Source organism: Patiria miniata, unplaced genomic scaffold (genome assembly GCF_015706575.1).
Source record: "Patiria miniata isolate m_02_andy unplaced genomic scaffold, ASM1570657v1 HiC_scaffold_16, whole genome shotgun sequence".
Taxonomy (NCBI): Eukaryota; Metazoa; Echinodermata; class Asteroidea; order Valvatida; family Asterinidae; genus Patiria; species Patiria miniata.
In genome coordinates this window covers 3,757,902-3,780,758 of record NW_024037054.1, presented here as the reverse complement: position 1 = coordinate 3,780,758, position 22,857 = coordinate 3,757,902, and the positions used below count along the sequence as shown (strand labels likewise).

The 22,857-nt window shown below is 40.8% G+C and overlaps 1 protein-coding gene across 1 annotated transcript in view; it reads left to right on the top strand.

Annotated features, from left to right (window-relative positions):
• The first annotated feature begins 1,392 nt into the window (after positions 1-1,392).
• LOC119723193 (TPR and ankyrin repeat-containing protein 1-like) overlaps positions 1,393-22,857 on the top strand; it is a 45,388-nt gene continuing 23,923 nt past the window's right edge. Inside the window, exons 1-16 of the mRNA XM_038193753.1 lie at positions 1,393-1,585; positions 2,882-3,141; positions 4,699-4,864; positions 6,705-6,805; positions 8,730-8,848; positions 10,468-10,610; positions 11,163-11,518; positions 12,247-12,396; positions 12,872-12,931; positions 14,329-14,707; positions 14,959-15,138; positions 16,253-16,506; positions 18,376-18,559; positions 20,851-21,168; positions 21,717-22,046; positions 22,428-22,549. Coding sequence (XP_038049681.1) covers positions 1,393-1,585; positions 2,882-3,141; positions 4,699-4,864; positions 6,705-6,805; positions 8,730-8,848; positions 10,468-10,610; positions 11,163-11,518; positions 12,247-12,396; positions 12,872-12,931; positions 14,329-14,707; positions 14,959-15,138; positions 16,253-16,506; positions 18,376-18,559; positions 20,851-21,168; positions 21,717-22,046; positions 22,428-22,549 — 3,315 coding nt within the window. The remainder of the gene's footprint in view (positions 1,586-2,881; positions 3,142-4,698; positions 4,865-6,704; positions 6,806-8,729; positions 8,849-10,467; positions 10,611-11,162; positions 11,519-12,246; positions 12,397-12,871; positions 12,932-14,328; positions 14,708-14,958; positions 15,139-16,252; positions 16,507-18,375; positions 18,560-20,850; positions 21,169-21,716; positions 22,047-22,427; positions 22,550-22,857) is intronic.

Sequence of the window (22,857 nt, the reverse complement as noted above, 5' to 3'; positions counted from 1 at the left end):
AGGGCATATAGATGTAAACAAAATGTAAGTATAGTGGGTGATGTCATGATGACATCAAATATTTGATGCTGTTACTAATGTGCAAAATCCAAAATTACGTCATGATGATGCCATCACATATTCTACTAGAAAAATTTCACATAAAAATGCAATCAGACTGACTTTAAACTATAGGCACAGATAAAGACTGTAGTCACTGATGTCACGATGACATAATTTTAGGCCAAAAAAAAAGTCTCCGGTTTCTGGTATGGAGCTTGCCCCAAAAGTGAGGCGGCGACGCGGCTTTTTTTTTTTTTTACCTGGTTTTTTTTTTTTTTTTTTTGGCTTCAAATGTCGGCTGATGACTGCAAATGGTGCCCGACTAAACTTAGTGCAAATATATGGGAGTCCAGAGAGGCCACATAAAGCTTATTCTCGATCAAAATCGCATCTAAAAACACGTTAAAATTGTGCAGCAGCAGGATTCCAGTCAAACCAGTGAGTTTGGCGGTTTTGAGACATCATCTTGTATTGAAAAAAAAACCTTTTTCATTTTGCCGACGCGCATTGCTACGGCGACGCGCGCGCATGCCAAAAGTGTCCTTAAAAGTGTATTTTTTAAGAATATACATCTAGAGAACTGTGAGTCTGATTGGGTTGAAACTTGGTGTGTATATAAAGATGTTCATTGAACAGACAGAGACCTAGCTTTTCTTTCTTCTAACTCTTCTTTTTGTTCCATGCAAAATCCCATAGAATTTGTACAGTCTTTTCAGGCTGGCACTTTTGACATTCATCTTTGTCATGTATATTAGCATAGGTATTTATTTGAGGTGTGGCAGACACAATGGAGGACGCTGTTTAATTTGGGTAAAGTCTTATGTATTTACCCAAACCAAACAGCGCCCTCCTATTGTACGTGTGCTGAGTTGAAATAAAAACATCAATATACTTTCAAGCCAAGCACAACTATCACAAAGTGATGCAGATTTTGCAAGTGCCCTATCAAAAGGTTGATGTACAGGTGTATGGTGGTACTCTGCTGGTCAAAGAACAGCTAGAGGTCCTGCTAATCTGCCTGGCAGAGTTAGAAGATGGAGAAAGGGGAAATCTAGAAGTCAGCGAGGATTGTCGTCATGCCAAGAGACAGGGTAATGAAATTGGCTGTCAGGCCATCCACACTCCACAGAAAAGGACCGAGTGCGTCTTGAATGTGTGTCTTTTGATGAAGGATTTGTCTGACGCAGAGGGAACGCAGCTTGTCCTTGACTACGTGACAGGGCCAGCATTTGATGAGATCTGTCCTTGCACTCAGCCTCCGATAGGAGCAACCCAGAGAGGTCATTGATCGTGTCACAAGAAGCTTGCCTTATTCGCCTAATACGAAATCCTATCTAAGATTTCTATGGGATGAACCAGGGACGAGTCAATCCAGGAGTACTCGCTCCACATAATGAAGCTGCTGAGAAAGATGGAAATCACATCTCTGGAGGGGAGTGCCCTCTGGATGTTACCCAATGGTTATTACCCAAAGCGTATGGAGTAAATGATATAGAGATCCCATACTTGGGCTACACTGAGTTGGATATTGACCTAGCTACAAGTACGGCGTACACAGGAGTATCCACAGTGATCTGGGAAGTAATTTTTAGTCCCAGCTCATGAAAGATTTCTGCACTAGCTGCTTATATAGGACATCAAAGAGCCACAGCACTGCCTACCATCCGCAGGGAAACGAACGGTGTGAGCGGTTCAACAATATGCTGCACAATCTACTGCGTGCCTACCTATCGGAAAAAGCATTGGCAAGAACATATAAAACTGAACACCCCGCTCCTCGACGAGTACGTCTCTCTCCCTTCTGGATCTTTATGAGACAGGAGCCAACCTATACCCATCTACCGTACTGGTACCTTATGCTTGGGCTGACAGATATGTGAGGGAGAAAGCCCCAGAATCTGAAGGATGCGGCCTAATATACGCTTTGAAGGATCTGCTCAGTGCAGCTCGATGTGAGTGCACGGTGATGCAGTGATCATTGGGATCCCCTCAGAAAATCAATTTTTCCTCCGAAATCATCCTCAAGGAAGAAGTAATTTAGCAGATTAAACCAACCCCCTACAAAGTTGTGGAACCTCCGCTAACCAACGTGTACAAGGACAGCTGGTGGATGGCACTGGACCATCGAAATATGTGTCCAGGACCGAGATACTTGACACTGCAACTTCTGAGCAATTATATAGAATAAATCACTCTTGCAGATGAGATCCCCCTTCACTGGAAAAAGCAGAGGATACTGTTAGTCAAAAGGCCCCCCTCGGCTCCCTCCACTCTCCTTTACCTGGTGATGCAAACAAAATTGCTGAAGTGCAGCATCAGGACGACAGCACCTGTGGCACAGATGATCCCCTGGATCTCCCTGAAGTACCCACACGCTTTGCTCTGGAGATAGTCCCAATCATCCAACACTGTGGGGTCTTTAGTTTTCACTATTTCCCGACAAACCATGTTGTATCTGTATACTGCCTGACTAACACGGCTGCTTACAACTTTCATAGCTGTAATCTTGAAACCTGTAGAGATCACATGCACCAACTTTTCTTTTTTGCTGAGTTGAAATAAAAACAGTAGTATACTTGAAAGCCAAGAACAACTGTCACATAGATGTTTGACCTTTTCAACATCTGTAATTCACTTCTTGTAGCTATGGATTTGTTTTAAATGACAGGAAAAACATGAGTCGGAAAAACATTCAAGGGGAAATATACTGCCGTCTATAGTGGCCCCTTCTACTCACTGCCAAGCATGCACAGCTCAGCCTTATTTTATCGTTTTATTTTTTCCTTTTTTGTTTGTTTGATATTCTAAATTGATTCTCCCTTCCCTGTTTGTATTAAAGGTGGCATTTGGTGGTACGTGGAGGAACTGAAGCAACAGGGGAATGACATCATCAACCACAATCCGAGAGAGGCTGTCGGTCTGTACACCAAAGCCATGGAGATTGATGAGAATCCAGAGCATCCGTTTGATCTACTGACGCGGCGAGAGAAGGCAATATTGCACAGCAATCGCTGCAAGGCACTGATGAAACTCCAACAGCTTGGCCCGGCCTTTGAAGATGCAAAAGCGTGTATGAGAATAGATCCTACATTCCAGAAGGTGAGGTCACAGAGTTCACATGTTTGCATGCATATCAGATTCAAATCCTCAAATTTAGGGCGCCTGGCGATTTGATCCAAGCACAACCTTTCTCTCTTTTGTAATGCCAGGCCTATAAATGTCATGATTATGTACATATGAAGGTTACCCCAATATGTAATCAGTTATTTATAATGTACGATAGATTATAGTTTGACAAACTTTCATTAACCCTCCTATGCGAACATGCATTCTATGCAAAGTTGTCCATTCAATAAAATTCAATCAAGTGTAAGAATTCTCAGCCTACACAAAGCAGGACTGACTGGCTGTGACTATTTGTGTAACTTAATACAGCTTTGCTTGACTGTGGGTGATTGATAAGATTGACAACTTGCCTGCTTTGTCTGTTCATTGTCTGTTGACTGAATTTGATTAGTATTGCTTGACACATGATCTGAGTGTTGGTGACTATAGCCTGTGTCAAAAGTATAGCAGGGTTAGTGGATGGAAATTTTGACTGTCTTTGACTGTTTAAATAGGAGAATATTAAAATAGTGTTCACCACAAGGGGTCTTAGGAGAGTGGTCTGTCCCGCAAAAACTTTTACGGAGCACCTTCTGCTAAAAGGACAGAAGCAAAAACTTTAAGGTGCTCTGTTAAAGTTTTGCTCCCATTCTAGATGTTTTAATCCACATATACATGACTGTCATATATTCCTGATCATTAAAAATGAGAGAAGACTTGGAGATAGAATCATTACTTTATCTACACATAGCATTCCTTCCCTTCTTTCTTTCTGTAACACGTGATTTGAGACAGGCACTTTTTGACAGAAGTGGAAGAATTTGTGGCGCAACACTTGACCATCTTTTGTACTTTCCTTTGCATTGTATGGAAGAATGCAAAATAGAACAGGCGGTAACTCGATAGGACTGTCCTTTTTCGAATGATTTATTTGACTCCTCGAAACTATATTTGACCAAAATTCAGATATTCAAAACTGCCAGCTATTCAAGGGTTTTGACTGGCTAAAAGGACAGGAACAATGAACTGCCTTCGACAAAAAAGTGGCACTTGACAATGAAGCGCCTTAACTTTACGATAAAATAATATCACAGTCGTAGGTGCATAGTTTTTTGGTTTTCAAATAAGGGAATAACAGTGTGAGGAGCTGGTCTTCACTGCGTGATAATGACCGGATGTGGGGGTGACCGCTGTTAATGGACCGAGACGAAGTGAAGACCGGATCCTTACACTGTTATTCCCATTAATAAATACCTTTTTAACGAAATAAACAGTTAAAATGCTCCAATTTTGTGACTTTCTTGATGATCAAATTTTCAAATATTCAGTATATTCAAGACAGCCATAACTTGAGGTTTACCTGGAGGTTTTTCAAGGTTTAAAAGGGTTTTGTGGGGTACCTCAGGGTAAAATCTCAAGTTACCCCATGTTTAATTCTGTACTCTTCCCTTATAATTGTGTTCATAGTGTAAGTGGGCAGACATGTAAGGTGTCATAAATCCACCACTTATGAACCATTGGCCCTTGATTGGACTTGCTCCTTATTATCAGGGTTACTGGCGTGCTGCTACTGTAATGAAGCAGATGGGTAAAGAACATGAAGCTTTGGAGGCCCTCATCAATGGCTATCCCAGAATTCTAGGTGAAGACAAGGAGGCTGTTGACTCCCGCATCAAATTTGTCTATGAGATCACATTTCTGACTGTTCGACTGTGGGGTGAGTATTGCTCTGTTGGTGCCACAGATCTCAAGTTTTTGAATTATCGTGGATCATTTACTGGAACTTTTTGTTCGCAATCCAATAGAATTCAAATGTAAATGCTGCGCATTTAAAGGTAATAAACAACTTTTGGTTTTGATGTAATTTTCAGAAATGGAAGGATTTGAGGGTTAGCATTTTATACCACATAGCGTTCCGATGAGCTGTTTCAAATTTTGCACTCAAAGATGGCACACAAAAAATCTGTTCTCATCATCTGGTTCCCTGACCCGACACTCCACATGAAACGGAGCAATTTAAAGACATCAGGGAATTGTCAGGCCACGCAGCCAGACTAGCCAGCTTTCGCTCGTTCACAGATATGTAACTGATTGCAAACGAAATGTGGACTAAATGTGGTAAAGAAATAGTATTTGAAAAAGTCATTTTTTTTCAACGATGGTTGGTGAAATTGATACCAAAACCACTTGTCTTGAAAATGATAACATATTCCAGGCATAACGCATTCACAGGATGCTTGAGACTATTATTTACTGTAAGGAAAGCAGAGGCGAGATTTGTCCGTTTTTTTCCTGATTTCAGGATGTTTATAGAATCCCTTTTTAATTCCAGAATTCCTGAGGTTTTATTGTAAAGGTATTTTAATCTATACTGGTTATATAGATATAGAACAAATTGTATTTGAAGGTGCCTTAGGCCTTTTGGATACCCTAACACCCTCTGGTAATTATTTTGTAGTTTTTTTTTTCATTTTTCCCTAGTCTCAATTTGACAGTTTTGGAAAACGTTGATGCACTAAACTGTGAATCGCATACTTTGAAATATAAGTACCGGTATTCAAAATGAAACTGTCAAATGTGAATTATATACATACATTGTGTACATGGATGACTGAAATCTCTTGACATATACATAGCGTACATGTACCTGTGTACAAAGCACGGTTGGTTAATCATGTTAGTGTTCATTCCAAAGTACATGTACATAGCACAAGTTATTTTGACATGTTTGTACTGCACTGGCAATAATGGAGGCGTAAAGATTGTGGGTTCAAATACTTGTATTTGGTCTGAATGCAAAAAATTTCGCAAAATCTGTTGAACAGATTCAGTGAAGGATGACCTTTGAAATTACATACGGAAATTGTGTATTTTGCATTACTGGGTCTGTGAAACATTTTTCTTTCATCACACAGAGAGTGGTGTGGTTTATGACGTCAGGTATTTTTAGGTTTAACAAATGACCATATATTTGTTTAAAGTGGAATGGGTGTGGGCACTCTAGAACTTTTTTCAGTTGCTGAATTGGAGGTGACATATACTACACTGAACATGTATCAATCCCTTTACATCATTTGTGAGGCATTCTGGCAAAATAAGACAGAATTTGGAAAAGGTTATGCAGGTATTAGAATACAACTTTTCTTTCAATACTGTTTGTTGCACTTAGTTCAATCGGACATTCCGTTGACAAGTTATGGCTGTCTAAAGTTTGCATTTATTTTATGTAAAAACAAACAACAAAAATCACAAAAAAAATACAAAAAAATACAAAAAAAAAAAGCCAGAGGCATATGCCTTGAATTGAAAAAGTTTACCTTAAAACTGTGACCCAAAGGCCTTCAATTCCAACACCTGTAGCTATACACAAAATCTATATATAAATGTATATAAAAATCTATAATTTTGTGATTTCAAGAACCTTCCTTTTCTGCCAGGTTTGTGAATTTGCTTTCTCACAAAAACGCCAAAGGAGTAAAGGTCTAAATGGCAGAAAAACTGTTCTCCGCCCAGAAACTTAGCAGTATCCTGTTGCAAGTGTTTTTTTTTTCGTGCAGATAAGTGGAAGCAATCACAGTTCCTCTTCAGACGTCTGGACGTCTCTACATCCGTGTGGACTGAAGTTGTGCAACGCCTGGCCAAGAACAAGGAGTATCAGGTATAAAACAACTCTTCATTCATTTTGATCAGTGGATTCAAGCAGGTTTTTGAATGGAAATGAATGTGTGTTCGCTAAAGTTACTGAGAGGAAAGGTTTAGAGCTGCTGATATGTTGTTTTGACGATGTAATGTGAAAGGTCATTCAGGGGGCAATTGAGGTCATAACTCATGATGGGAACAAAATGGGAAAATGCCATTGTTTCATAGAAACAGATAGAGTGCAGGAGCCAATCATTTCTTCAACTGAAAATGAACACCTACATGGATAAGAACACAAAACATAAAGGGATCAACCACTAAAAGATGACACGTGTGATCCTCACGGTGGATCACCGTGTTGAAACTACTCGCGTATCAAAAATCTTTTGAAGAATGTTTTTTGTTTAATGGTGTTCCTCCTCTTGCATTGAAAATTAGCAATATCTCGAAACTATACCATAAGCTGATTGGTTCCTTTAAAGGGAAAATACAACATTTGCAAACATCAAAAAACGAAATAATCAAATTATCACAAAATATCTTACTGAATTGTTAGGGACTGACAGTCTAAAGCATCCTTTAAAATCATGGCTCCTGGTGGGCTGACATTTCAAGAAAAACTATATTTTTCCGATGCTGGTCGGCCCACCAGCGTTGGTAAAACTGGCTTTTTCCAAAAACTGTTCTCAATTTTTCATATTTAGTTATTCTGACTTTTCTTTGCAATTGATCGCACACTTGTAAAGGGGAACAAGCCTGCTAGACTGATTCTCTGACCTTACAATTCCCCAAAGTGTATTAATTGCTTCGCTGCATCCTAAGTGGGGTCAGGGAACCAGACTACAAGAACATGATAGGTTTTCTTGATTATTTCTAGCATCTACAAGCCCAAAACATGAAACGAGTCAGTTTAACAATATTTTATATACCATACTAATCCTCCAAATCCATTTATTATGCAGCAAAAGCAAATGTTGTACATTCCCTTTAACAAGAAGACATTGGAATGATTTCTAGATTATAAACTGTACAAATTGATATATGTTATCATGAGAGTAAGATGACTGAGAGGAGTTCAGTCGCATTACTTAAGAAGTCATATTATGCCAAAACACGCTGAGTGACACTAATGAATATGCTAATCATACTTGGTCAACTGTAGCGCCTACGGCGCTTTGCTGAACAATGCACGTCGGTTGTGTCGCCGGAAAATCCTCATAGAAATTTTCCATGGAGATGGTTCTAGTTGGTACACTAGTATTTGCAACAACAGATTAAGCTGAATGTAAGTAAGATGATGTAAGTGTTGAACTATTCGTGAAATAACAACTTGGAGAGATTTTCTAGAAATTGGGGTTAATACATGCATTTCGGGAACTTTTTGAACAATTTCTTCCAGACATGAAGGTCAGCTTTACCAGTAACCAGTATTGACGTTTTGGCATGGATGACTGAGATTTTTTTCACTGACATGAAGTTTAGAATGTCGTCTTCCATAATAATTCAACATTTCAATCATACTGAGCGTATTTTCTTAGAAACTCAGCGTTCCAAAGGCCATGTTTTGGGGGTGCATGGATTTCACCGCTCTATCATAGCATCTAAGTACGTAGTCGAATTAGCTTTACCTGACAACACCAGATGCTTTGCCGTAGCAACCACATGACTGTGTAGGATGAGTTTCAGGTTTAGACGAGGTACCCTTCCTAAGATGCCCTTCCTAAGATGTATCTTATCATTTCCCGAAATCAGCCCCTGGACTGGCTAGTAAAGTCTTCATTACCCATCTCGGTTGACTGGTGGGTTGGGTTTTCAGTCCCTACATTGTACCTGATGTAAACTGAGCTACAGTGCTTGCAAGAAGAATCCTTGGTTTCATTTCTTGAAATAAATAATGTAATAAGCAAAAAAACATTTTTTTTTATTCTCCCTTTTTTCAACAGGGTCTGCATCTGGTGTTCCTCCGCGGTGGTACTCAGTCGGGCAAGGGGTCCGGGATTGGGCAAGGCGGTGTAGCCAAAGGCTGTGACACATCGGCCATCGACCTCCGACCCTTAGTCCGGTAAATTCCTATTTGGGCCACAAAATATGAAACTGACTTTTTGTAGATGGTGCACGTTAGCTCTTCAGATGACAGTTTGGGAGATTTGATGCTCAGTGATTAAATTGTACGATTATTTACATTTGAATTAGGCAAACTTACATTTAAATGCTTGTTATCAATGTACATCCTGTCTCAAAAAAAAGGTACAATCAGAAAAATTTGGTTAAATATGAAATTTCAAAATAAGTCATTCTTACTTGACATAATATTAAAGAACAAAGACTGGGCTTTCCAATAGTGTTTGTTTGATCTTATTTGCTTTTGTCAATTCAGAGATATAATCAATTTAGTGCGATACACCAAAATCGATTTGTGCCACTTTTATGCATGGGCAGAGTTGTTTCGAGTACTGTGTCATGCTGTCTTGAAGCTCACAAAAGATTGCAACCAGAAAGTGGCACAAACTTGATTTTTGTGTTCCACAGTAAACTGGAGTTATCTCTGGATTGACAAAAGCAAATGAGATGAAACAAAAAGTATTGGAAAGCCTGGTCTTTTTTCTTTAATGTGATGCTCAAAATGACTTACTTATGTTGCGATTTAATATGTGATGCGATCAAGCAACATGAGTCATTTGTCGGGAATTTTCATTTTGAGATACAGGTCAAAATAGGGCCACTTCATCACATCACTTCATCACATCACTTCGTCACATCACTTCATCACATCTCTTGGTGTTCCGACTTCCATAATTTTTGAATTAAAGATGGTATCAGCATGCGGTTTTCACATGAGTAATGCTGAGATTGTGCTCTTTTCAAATCTGTAAAAAAAAAATTTTGACCAGGGTCGACAAATGACCCATTTAGCTTGATCGCATCACATATTGAAGAAAAACAATCGTTTTCGATTGTACCATTTTTTATAGACAGGCTGTATTGGCCTAATATTTAAAAGAGTTTTAAAATTAGTTGTATTCAAATAAAAAGTTGTGCCGAAAACAAACTCAACTGCTTTTTTAATAGGTGCATAATTGCCCGTGAATTTCAAAATTGAACTTGAAAGGAAGAATATTAGAAAAAAATGTGGATGATTCATTTTCCTTGAAATCGGTTGAGTTTGTTTTTGACATGCCTTTATTCGAACACGAATCATTTAAAAACCTTTTTGAAAATCAAACCAATACTTACCAGGAATAAAGTTAAGATTCTAAGCTTACCAGGAATAAAGTTAAGATTCTAAGCTTTAATGGTAGTACGTGTTTTCGCGGTGACGCTAGAGCCTCGGAAATAAATGTTGTGGATATTTTGGGATGCGCTGTATTACCTTTGAATAAGGCAAAACACGCAGCACATTGAAATTTGCTCTGTACTTGTGCTTATACTAATGGAACAAAATAGTCCTGTACTCATACTTGTACTCATACTCAAGGCAATGTACTCGTACTCGTTCTTCAAAATGCGATATATCCATTTGCAAAAAGTAACAATGAAACTTTAAGAATAAGAACGTTATTATAACGGCCATCGAAATTGAGATTAGGCATCCGGGAGAGAGTGGGATTCTCCAAAGGAACAAAATGGCACGTATCGCATTTTTGGAAAGAAACTCTTCATACAGTCACATTTCTTTTGCAGTGACCTGTCCAGCAGTACATACGACAGTTGGAGCATGCAGTTGGTAGTGGAGCTGCTCAAACACGGCTCAAATGTGGTAGGGCTTAGCCAGAAGGAAGGGGACACCCCCTTGCACTGTGCTGTGGAGAATGCCCTGAGAACTGGTACGTACACGTACGAGGCCCGTTAAAAACGGTACTGTTTCTGAATAGATGGTTGATCAGCTAAAACTAAAACCATCTTTATCGAACTTGGTCTTGAAGGCAATTCCATGTTAAATAAAGTTGCATTTGGAGAGGGCCTTCTGTCAACTCAGTGCTGTTATTCCAAAAAAATCAAAGCGTATAGGGTGGTTTTTATCTCACAGAAGATCCCTTGAAATTAAGTGACTAAACTACTAAACTAAGTTTTTTATCAGTAACTTACATTACACAAAAAGAAAATGGACAAAATTGTACATACCTTGCCAAGCCCGCGGGAACGGGGGGTGCTGGGGGTGCTGCAGCACCCCCAGCTTTTTTGATTGGGGTGCTGGAATATGCTAAAGCACCCCCTAAGTTTTAGTAGACGTGAATGCACATCTTGTCATAACAGTCACCTTTAGCCTCTTCACATGGTGTATTGATCTGCAAAAGTCCCCCATGAACGCAACGCCTCATATTACATTCATACCAGACATTGGACTGTTGCAAAATGTCTTCTGGATTTTTCCTCAGGATGGGTGGGCCTGTTGGAGCACCTCTTCAGTCACCTTTACACAACGAGCGAATGGAGGAACCTGCCAGACAGATTTGGGGACTCGCTCTTCCATCTGGTTGCCAAGAAATCCGGCCCAGCTGCCCACGCCAAATCGGTCGTGGACGTCCTGCAGAAGTACTGGGTTGACCCGACCAGAAAGGACCGGCAGGGATGTCGACCGGTTGAGGTGGTACCACTGACCAATCAGCACGAGACTGAGATTCGAGGCTTGCTGAGCGCAGTAGCCCTGGCTTGGGAACAACATGTTAAAGTGCAGCAGAAGCAGCAGCAGCAACAACAGCAGCAACAACAGTTCCAGCAACAGGCAAGGAATGTAAGAAGTGCTTGAAAACATCTTTGAATTAGGACAATGATGTCTGAGGGATTGAATAATGTGCCTTTAGTTGGGCACTAGCTGCTAGATGAAATTGACTTTTAATGTTTATGTTTATTTTCGGCTAATTGTAAGGTACAATTTTAACGCTAAATTTAAAGCAATTTTTATGCTCTCCATTTTTAAAATAACGTTGGTTTCATACTGTGCAATGTGAATATGCATACATGTACTTAAAATTTGATTTTATCAATTTTAATGTTCAAATCATGTTTTATTGTATTATTACCCCAACTGGGACCCATGGGAGATCAGTTCTGATAAAAGGACTGAATGGGCCACCCAGTATAAAGAAGAAATAATAATAATAATAATGAATCACAAGGCAATTCACAAGTCTGGTCACAAGTAACAGGGGGTCCATGAACAATAACAGAGGAATGAAGTTGTCACAGTTCATTTGAAGAGCTTGTGAGGAGAACGAGACTGGATGACATGTGATTGATTTGTTTTCGACTTGTGATCGACTTGTGATTGATAAGTGATTGACATGTGATTGACTTATGATTGACATGTGATTGACATGTGATTGACATGTGATTGACTTGTGATTGACTTGTGATTGACTTGTGATTGACATGTGATGGACTTGTGATTGACATGTGATGGACTAGACTTCTGATGACTTGTACATATGAATGAATGAGCATGTTACCTTTGTTATGCAGATACCGAGACAACCTTTTCCTGGTCCTCACTTTGCATCTGGCAACCAGACTCAGGCGCAATACTTCCCCACAAGACCTCAGGCCAGGCCCCAGCCTCAGCCCCAGCCCCAGGTCAAGTTCTTTGATGCAACAAGAATATTCAGCGCCCCGGTAAGTGGTATATATACTAGTTGTATTTCAACTGGGTAGCCTTTTTAGTTATTTAAACTGCTAAAGTTATTGAATGAAGTTAAAAGATATAAAGAAAGCAATGAAAACAGTAAACAAACCAAAATTCTTAAAATAAAATGAAAAAACAGTTAAGACAATTTTAAATAATATATATAAAAATAAAAAGTTGGGTAAAATTAAACATGTGAAAAACAAAATTTAATGAAAGTAATAGGACCAAAACTATTACAACAAAGTTACGGCCCTCTCATTGAGCCAGGCACCCAACTACACTTCAGCAAAAATATTATTTTTACTTTAGTCATATTCGTAAATTTGGCCAAAAAAACGGTCATGGTGAACTGACGGATTTCCTTTTAACGACTTCGGAGTAAAGAGGAGACTTATTGATGATCCTTTCAAGGAATACAAACGAAATTCAAGTCCAGTGACTGGAAATCTTCTTTTCTTCCAGCCAAGGCCAAGTGTCGCGCCTCCACCCTTTGATCACTCCAAACTATTCGGTGGTCCTCAGGTAAGCATAGAGCATTACATTCTGTTTCTCTTCGAAACAGACAGACTCCCACAGGAATATTAGCAAGTTTTCTTTTTGGTGGGAAATAGAAGAAATTGGAAAGCTTCAGACGCTCTCAATAAGTAGCCATTCATTTCCACCCAGTGATGCATTTTGTTTTTGTCCTACATTGTAGTTTGTTACAGTTGCTAGTGCAACTACAGCCTTAAATTGTATTAAGAACCATGTCGGCTGGCGCTGACAGGCCTTGCTATGGGACTTACTGCACAAAAACGAAACTGGGAGCATCATGAACCTATATCTGATGCTCAATCTAAAAGTTCCAAGTCTGAAGCCTTGCCGATTTGCCAGCTGCTTGGCCTATTCATCTGCTTTCTAACAAGCTATAGTTTGTCTAAATCCATCCAGGTTAAGGTACCTTATGACCGCGATACATGAGAGCCATGTCGGCTGGCGCTGACAGGCCTTGCTATGGGACTTACTGCACAAAAACAAAACTGGGGGCATCATGTACATGCATCTGATGCTTACTCTAAAAGTTTCAAGTCTGTAGCCTTGCCGATTTGGCAGCTTGTTGGCCTATTTTATCTGATTTCCAACAAGCTATGGTTTGTCCAAATTCATCCAGGTTAAGGTACCTTTAGACCGCGATACATGAGAGCCATGTAGGCTGGCGCTGACAGGCCTTGCTATGGGACTTACTGCACAAAAACGAAACTGGGGGCATCATGTACCTACATCTGACGCTCACTCAAAAAGTTTCATGTCTGAAGCCGTGATACTTTACGGGCATTTGATAGGGGCAGGTCCAGGATTTTCCAAAGGGGGGGGGGCATGAATTTTTTCAAACATATGGAGGAAGTTTTGTCGTGATAAACCAACTTGCGAAGCCACGGCGTGGGGTTCGGGGCCCACTTAGCAACATGAAAGTTATCGAGACTGTCCATCAAAAGTGATAAAAACTTGCCTCACCTAATATGAAAATATCTTTAACCCTAAAGGGGCCGGGTTATTTTGACCATCTCTCAGCCGGGGGGGGGATAAGATCTCGGCCATCGAGTGACAAAAAATGTTGAAACTCAGCACATGCATAGAGCAACTCTTCCTTAACATGCCCAAGAAATTTCATGACTATAGGTCAAAGGGTTTTGGAATTATGGCTAATTAATTATTCATATGTACGAATGGCAATTCTGCTCTGTGAACACGACATATATGCGAAAATTCAGTTCAGGATACATGTACATATCATTTTACATACAATCATAATGTAATTGACTGCTGATGGCTGGCCAAAAATGGTTAATGCTGTTGAGAATACCACGTCTTTACAGTATAAGTTTCAGGTACCTTACCGGGTACATTATCTTTGTGGCCCTAATTTTCCCTACCTCCAGAAACCAACTTGGCAACAGGAAGAAATGATGAAGCAAAAGCAGATGGAGGAGCGGCAGGAACAGCAAATGCTCGAACAACAGAGGGAAGAGCGGCAAAAGCAGGAACGGCGCCGGCAGGAGGAAGAGCAGAGAAGACGGGAGGAGCAGAGAAAATGGGAGGAGGTTCAGCGCAAGACGGAAGCAGAGGAGCGGGCAAGGAGGCAGCGACAGCAAATGGCAGAGGCCGCACGGAAGAAGAAAGAGGAGGAACACAGGAGGCAGGAAGAGAAGATACAAAAGGAAAAAGAACGACAGGAACAGCTACACTTACAGCGGGAAGAAAAGAAGAGGAAAGAAAACCTGAAGAGGAAGGAAAGGAGAGAGATGCTGAAAAAAAAGGGTGAGGTAGTATTAACTATTCAGCAATCACCATTTACATTGAGGGCACCACACATGCATGTTGCATACATGGTTCTTAAAAGAAGGTGTGCATGTGATTTGAAAATCTTATTGGTTGAAGGAATACTGAGTGCATGTGTATGGGCTCTGTGAAACGAACATGTTTATAAAATACATCGGTGTCGGGCAAATATCTGTATAGTAATTTATCATCACCTCAACTCAAATACCATCACATGAATTGTTTTACAGAGGCAGAAGCCAAGCTTAACACTTACCAGAAAGGCTTGCGCCTGCAGGGGCAGGGCAAGCATGACCAGGCCGTTTGTCTCTTCTTGGAGTTCATCGGCAAGGAGTATGAGAACACAGTGATTTACCGCGAAGTCCAGCGCTGCCTGATGGTTTTGCAGGAATCACTGGAACATTGCAAAGGTATAAAGTTAAAGGCATATAGAATCATTTGCATATATCCAACAGGTAACCTTGCAAATTAATATCTAATAGCTTATTTGGATTCAAGATCGCCTGGTACTAAACACCCTGTGAAAGTATTCTGTCTGGCTTGCTGTCATGAAGAAGAAATCAAGAAATGTAGATGATTTCCAGCCATCTGGAAATATTAGAGTGCTATTGACATTTTGTGATCAAGAGGTTGTGCATGGTTTGTCAATGTTTTCTCAAAAAGTATAATATCCACTGAGCTGAAACTTCAACAGGTTAGGTTTTGAACATTCTTCTTTGGATTTTGAGTAGTGGTGTGATAGGGAACGAACAAAAGACATGAAAAACAAATGATTCTGCTTTTAAATATGTAAGACAGAAAATAGTATAGAATTGTTTTTGTTGTTATTTGTTATTTTGGTCCTATTTGATATTTTTTTTTATTGGAAACCTTCAAAGGCAATTTAATGTCCTGTATAAAGTTACTGTTCTAGGGGCTCGTTTTAGGTCGTGTTTTTTGCATTCAAGACAGAAGAGCAAACCATGTCAGTGAACAAACTTAATTTGTACTATGAAGTAGCTTATCATGAAGTAGCTTATTATTTAGTGACATTCAGCATTGCCGTCATATCAAAAGAAAACGCTAGGGCGGTTGCAGACATTCACAGATGTGGAATTTTTCGTTATCGTGTGCCTCCATTTCGCCAACCAGTGGGCCAAATTTTGATTCAAATGCTCTTTTGATGATTTCAACCTTAATATGAGACAGCAGGGCAAACAAAAAAAGTGTTTTGGTGTTGCATTGCATGGTGTTTTCAATACAGCGAATGAACCCCAGAATAAGTTGTAAACAAGGTTATATGGAATACGTAAATTGTACCTGGTGTGTGTTACTGGAGTCTGAACAGGAATCTTCCCACAATGAAGTTGCAAGTACTAACAAACTTCACTGCAAGAAGATTCCTTGTCCAAAATCTGCAAGTAATGTCTGATATAGTGGACGTATTGTAAACAAACTTGCCATTAACTTCTTCCAGATGGTTGCATGAGATGTTTCGTAACTCACTTATAGACGTCTTCATATGTTCCTGTTCTTAACCTGCAGAGATCCCAGACACAGTCAAGTGTGGGGCCCCGCCCACCTTCTGGAACACCACGGTGCAAGAACTGGCCAACCAGAGCAAGTGGTGGAGCCTGTTCCTGCTGCTGGTCGGAGGGAGTTTCAGCACCAACCGGAACGGCAATGGCGTGGCCCACGGCTGTGATGCCTCTGGGGTGTCCATTGTGACATTCTTGGACCAGTGGGAGAGTATCAAAATGGCCCCAGGACGTCTAGCCATGGTGGAAGCCTTGCTAGAAGTGAGTGCTGTCCCCCGATTTCAAATTAATGGTAGAACAGAAGCTGGTCTCTAGCCTTATATGTGAGGCGTTCTAGCAAAATGAGATGGAGCTGGGCTGGATGGAGAAAAATTTCTGAATGGAGATCATTTCTGTTCCCGATTTTCAGATTGATTGATTGATATTTTTAAACGTTGATAGTCTATACACATAGTTCAAAGAAACAGCATAAAGTCGTTGAATGAAAGTGTTTTTTACAGAAAAACAATTGGCATCTTTCATTCATTAGTACAAAACTCAAAATTTAAAAGACCTTTTCGCTCAGTATTTTACTGACATGCAAACTTTAAGCAGCCATAAGTTGTCAATGGAATATTTCATTGAGGGGAACAAACAGCATCGTAAGGAGAATTCTATTCTCTATCTTAATACCTGCGAAATTCGAAATCGAATACCTCGATTTCGACCTCTGTCCAGTTCTGTCTCATTTTGCCAGAACACCTCACATATACCCATCACTTATTACTGGAAGGTGAATAACATCACTATCGACAGTACCAAGCTCAACGCAGTGGAGCACTTCACCTACTATAGCTAGGCAGTGTCATGTCAATGGATGCCACAACTATCAAAGACCCGGACAACCGCCTATAAAAGCCAGCAGCTTCTTTGGGCATCTTGCTAAGAGCGCGTGGCAAGACCACTCTGTGCACCTCTCCTAAAGCTGAAGGTGTACAAAGCAGTTGTGGTCCCAAACCTCTTATATGGAGCAGAGGTCCTGTGCAGAAAACAGGTGCGGCTGCTTGAGCGCTTCTACCAACACTGCATGTGCCCCATCCTCAACATCCATGTGGCAGGACTACGTTTCAAACGAGGAGGTGCTAGAGAAAGCACATCTGCCAAGCATCGAAGCCATGGTACTGAAGCACCAGCTGCGATGGGTAATAATAATAATAACTGGATTTATAGAGCGCCAAATTGCCAAAGGATACAAGGCGCTGAAACAAAGAAAGAAGAACCACAGAAAGAACAACAGAAAAACAACAAGGGCGTACGACCAGCTATGGTGTGGGGAAAAAATGGGTTTTGAGAGCCTTCTTGAAGATTGGCACAGTATCGGAGTTTCTGATAGGGATGGGTAAACTATTCCACAATCGGGGAGCAGCAATAGAGAAGGCCCGATCACCTGCGAGTTTATTTGTTTTCTGGACAACAAGAGATTTCCCATGAGAATCTTTCTTTGAGATACCGTTAGGTAAGCAGCAGCCGTAGTCTAATTTCGAGAGAAATAAGGCGCGGACTGCATTATGGCAGGCAATTTAAAGTCAAGGAACTTCCTGATCCGACTAAGGTTACGGATATGCCAGTTTAAGGGTAGGCCATGTTGCAAGGGTGGAGAGCTCACGTCTCCCAAAGGCTGTCTTCTTCAGTGAATTTCATGGAGGAAAGCAAAATCGGGGGCCCCCAAAAAGCGTGAACTCACGAAAACACAAACTCAAACGCAGCATTACTAGCTGGCATCCATCACCAATCGTTGCTCCAGGAAGCAACTGACAGAGTAGGCTGGCACCACAGAAAGAGGACAAGAGGAAGAGACGAAAGGAGCAGACTGCCTCTCAGACATTCTCATCCCAGGGCTTCCTTTGTCCAAAGTGTGGAAAGGTCTGCCCTGCATGGATCGGAATCCACAGCCACCTCCAAGCATGTAGAAGATGGACAGACCATCCTCCCCGAACAAACCATCATCAACATCAGTGTATCTTGCTAAAGAACACAAAACGCTTTATTCCCATCAGGATTCAAACTCATTATCTCATTGCACATGTGTCAGACACTCTCAACATATTGGACCACACACTCAAGGTCTTTTTTGTTCATTTTTCCCTGCAGAATAAGGCCAAACCGGACGGCCTGCTGAATGACCCTGTGACCCCGTTAGTCCACTGTCTGCGGACGGAGAACTACGAGCTGGCCACTCTGCTCCTGACGTATGGCGCATCGCCCGCACTCCTAATCATTGACCCCGGAGACACTCCACTGCACTCTGCGCTCAAGATTGGCTTTAAACAGGACGGTAAGGGAGAACTCTTGAAAGCACGATACGTGCAAAACACTGGCTGCATATAATACGAATGCTCTAGGCGTATATAGTGCGCACTGTATCAAGAGTTGACGCGCATTTTGGTCACGTACATGTATTATGATGCTCTAAAAAGGACACATTTCCGCAGTGATTATTATTTCCAAAACGCCGAAAAAGTGAACTGTGGCATTAAAAAAAAGTAAACCATGACGTTAGAAAAAATTTTAACCGTGGTCAGTGGTGGTGGTCAAAATAAAAATAAAGTGAACCGGGATGTTACAAAAGTAATAATGATGCCTATAAAGACGGCAACTTGTCCTTTGTAGATCACCAGACAGTCTCACCGGTCTCACCATCATATGGCGTCAAATCAAATTCATTCATTGTGTAGCTTTTTATCCACTATCCAGTCTTTATATAGAGATCGATGGTAGGGGAACCTCAGATGACCTGACACATTGGAGGTCAATGGTCATCTGGGGGTCAAATGAGGTCATTGGTTAGGGCAACTGTTTGCTGTCATCCGAATAGTCACACTTTATAATCTCGACCAAACATCATTCAAATATGAACAACTCATTCGTACTTACACTATGCAGACAATATATAGGGATTGATCACATATAGCAATGCTCCCACTCTTGTTGCCAATTCCGGTGTACTTTACAGCTACTTCAGGGACCACTCTTCCATTTGGATTACAGTTCATCACCAGTATAGCCTGGTTAGTGATTGAATCTTTCAGCATCTGCACCAAGTTCAGCCACATCCCTAAGTACATATCATCAGTTCCCTTACAATGTTCAACTTCCATTCCAGGCTCCCATCTTCATCCACCTTGCACTCCATTCATTTTACAGCACGTTCTTGTTACTCCTTTTCCATTAGAAAACAACTAACCTTGCTCTAATTTTCTTACTAATTCTATTGCTAATCAATTTTTGCTACTAATGACCTGTTCCATTTTGGTTAGGTACACTAGAAGGTCTGTTTACATCTGTATAAATACTACCAGCATGCCAGGGGGATTGCGCAAGTTTTACTTGCAGTATTTTTAAGCTACTGGTATCTATGGGGCAGTCTGCACTGTTGTGCATGAAATACATATCTATGCACTGAAAAATCCTTCCTTCAGTGTGTGTTTAAGTTTCAAGCTCTCATAGTTGCAGAATTGGCCATTTAATATGCAATGGTGTTGGGCCCAATTGCAGCAAGGTCCCACAGACGTTTGCACCTGATGCACTGTGTTAATTGCAGTCTGGTAGGGTAATAGTTATTCGTTCTGAGAGTACGAGGCTCGCAAAGTACCTGCATTTAAAAGTGGATCCTTACTTGTGACTATACTTGGATTTCACTTGTGCTTGACCTGATTATAATTCTTAAACTTGTGATGCATTCTGTCAAATAACAGGCGCTTCATTGCAACAAGCCGAAAATAAGTTTAAAAAAATTTTAAGAAGAGATTTTCCCTTTGACAGTGACAGTTTTAATTCGTGAAAACAGACTTCTCGCGGCAAAATCATGCCCATCTGAAGATTGGGATGTCACAAAGGTGAAAATAGAAGTTGCCTGAAAATGAATTTGGTTCATTAAGTTCTAGTTGCACCAATACAAATGTACAAATAGGTAAAATAATGAGCTGTAACTTTTACAGAATATTTTAGAGTAGACATACAATGTTTATATTTTGTTCAAAGGTACCGGTAATATACAACATTTGCAAACATAAAGAAAAAACTAAATTACTATGAAAAACCTTACTTGAAGTGAATGATAGTTTCAAGCGTCCAGTGAAATCATGGCACCCGGTGTGCTGTCATTTTCAAGAAAAGTGCCATTTGTGTGTCAATTTTTATGGTCGGCCGAACACCATTGGGAAAAAAATGACTTTTTCAAATACTGCCCCCAATTTACCAACTTTAGTCCACATTTTGTTGCAATCAGTTACTCGTCCTTGAATGGGTGCAAGCCAGCTAGTCTGGTTCTCGGACCTGACAATTCCCCAACGTCTGTAAAGTGCTTATTTCATCTGAAAAAGGGTCAGGGAACCAGACCACAAGAACAAGCTTCTTTCCTTGGATTTTTCAGTATCTATGAACACAAAATGTAAATAGGTCTGAGTGTAACAATATTTGCTATAAAATACTAAACCCCAAATCTATCCATTTCTGACAGTTTCAGCAAAAGTAAATGTTGTATATTACCTTACCTTTAAATCTCCATTATAAGCTCTGTCCAACAGTTTCCGGTTTTTAACGTCACCTTTTGGTCTTCTCGGACAGATCGTAAATTTGCCGTGCTGGAGCTTCTCCTGACGAAATACTCCGCGGACCCCACCGGCACCACCTACCTGGACAAGAACGCCCGAGACCGGGCGGGGAACACGCTGTTCCACCTGGCCCTCACGGGGGGCTCCAAGAACCAATCACTTAATGCCATCAAGGTCCTGAGCCAGTACAAGGTCAACCCCTGGCTGCGGGACCATGGAGGCCGGGTACCACTCATGATGGTGACCAACAAAGACCGGCGCTACATGTTCCTGGCCGAGGCAGCCAAGTACTACGACAGTACCAGTGAACCCGCACAGAGTTCATCCAGAGGTAAAATAATCCAAAGATGGGATAAATCCTGGGAAGGCATAAGTAAACCTTTCTGACCTTTGCATCCGGGTGTCGATGCCTGCCTCAAAAAAGCTAGTTATTTGCACAAACCTATAAGGCAATGAACTTGTCAAAATCATAGTTTTCCCTTATATATTTTACAAGAACTGATTGATCAGTTTACATATTATTGCAATGCGTAGGATTAAAGTTATTATATCTTGTTGAAAGCTTTTGAAAATAAAGAAGTAATCTGGGAATCTCCTCAAATACCATTAATTGGTAGACCTACTAAAGAACAACGAATGGGATTGGTTGTCGGAGCTTGTGTCAAGTTAAGGCTTAGATTCTGATTGGCCAAAAAAGATTGACTCTTGGTAATTCTGCCAGATTGTGGGTATGAGATCAGGCAGTGCCTAGTGGACAAGGCACTTTGTCATATTTTACTACTTCTTCCCATCCAGGAGTAAATACCTGTAACTGAATAGGCAGCTGTATGGCCGCCATTTACAAGTGCGTAATTTAACTTCTTCTTTTTTGTTGTATAGGGCCTAACCAGAGCAGTTCTGGTGATGTCAATGTTTCTGGCGTTCCAGAGGATTGGTCGAAGGCAGACAGGGGACCGGAACAGGAGGACCACCACCAGCAAGAGACAGTTCAATCACACGAGCACGTGCCCCGCAAGGAGAAGCTGCGTCGCGAAGTAGAGCTGCTACTGAGTGCTATGCCAATATATGTCCCGCAGCAAACTGGACTGGACCAAGCAGGAACCACTGTGACAGTGACCTCGTCACTGTCGAGAAGCGGCCCGCGACAAGTTGAGAACGGGGCAGAGGTGGCGAAGGAAGAAGTATTGAGACAGGATGTTGAAGTTGAAGGTGAGAAGAAAAAAGAGAGGCATACAAATTTGTGACCAGTTCTGTTACAACCAGACACTCCGAGGCAGAGCTTGAAATTGAGATACAACCAAAACATAGTTTTATAATGTCGGTTTGATTGTACGTGACGAACTTGTAAGTTTTAAGATCAATAAACTTGTGAACTAACATCATTTAGCGTGCGGCTTTTCGCAATTTTCAAGAGCAGACACTTGGCGGCACTAGCAGTAGAACTCATTTTGGGAGAACTCATTTTGCTGTACTAGTATGCGTAAGGGGTAAGTCCCATTCACTGGGCTCTCGAAAGTGATAAAAAGCACCCTCGCTTGTGTACGTATGGAGCCCATGGAGTATCTCTTGTGTTTCTATTGCTTATCACAGAAGAAGAGATGGATGAAGACGACGAAGAGGTAGATGATGATGATGACGATGATGAAGTACAAGGGGCCATTGATGTAAAAATCTTTGATGATTTAACCTGGGAGGTAGAGTGCACTGCTAAGGTATGTGTCTAAAGTGGTGTTTGTACAAATGCCTTCCTTATGGTACAAAAATATGACAAAATAGTTGACAGGTCACCAGAGTTAGTTTTGAGTACTTGAACTTTTACAAATCCTTCTCAATGGAAATTACTACAAATAAGGAAAAGTGAACATGGCCACCTTCATAAGACTTCCATTTTCCAGTATAGGAAAAATTGTCTTGTCAACAGCTCATAGATTATTAGCTACAGTTAGAGTAAGAAAATCTAAAAATACATTCATCTTAATTTATTTTGCTAAAATGAACCCCCCAAAAATGAGAAAATGTT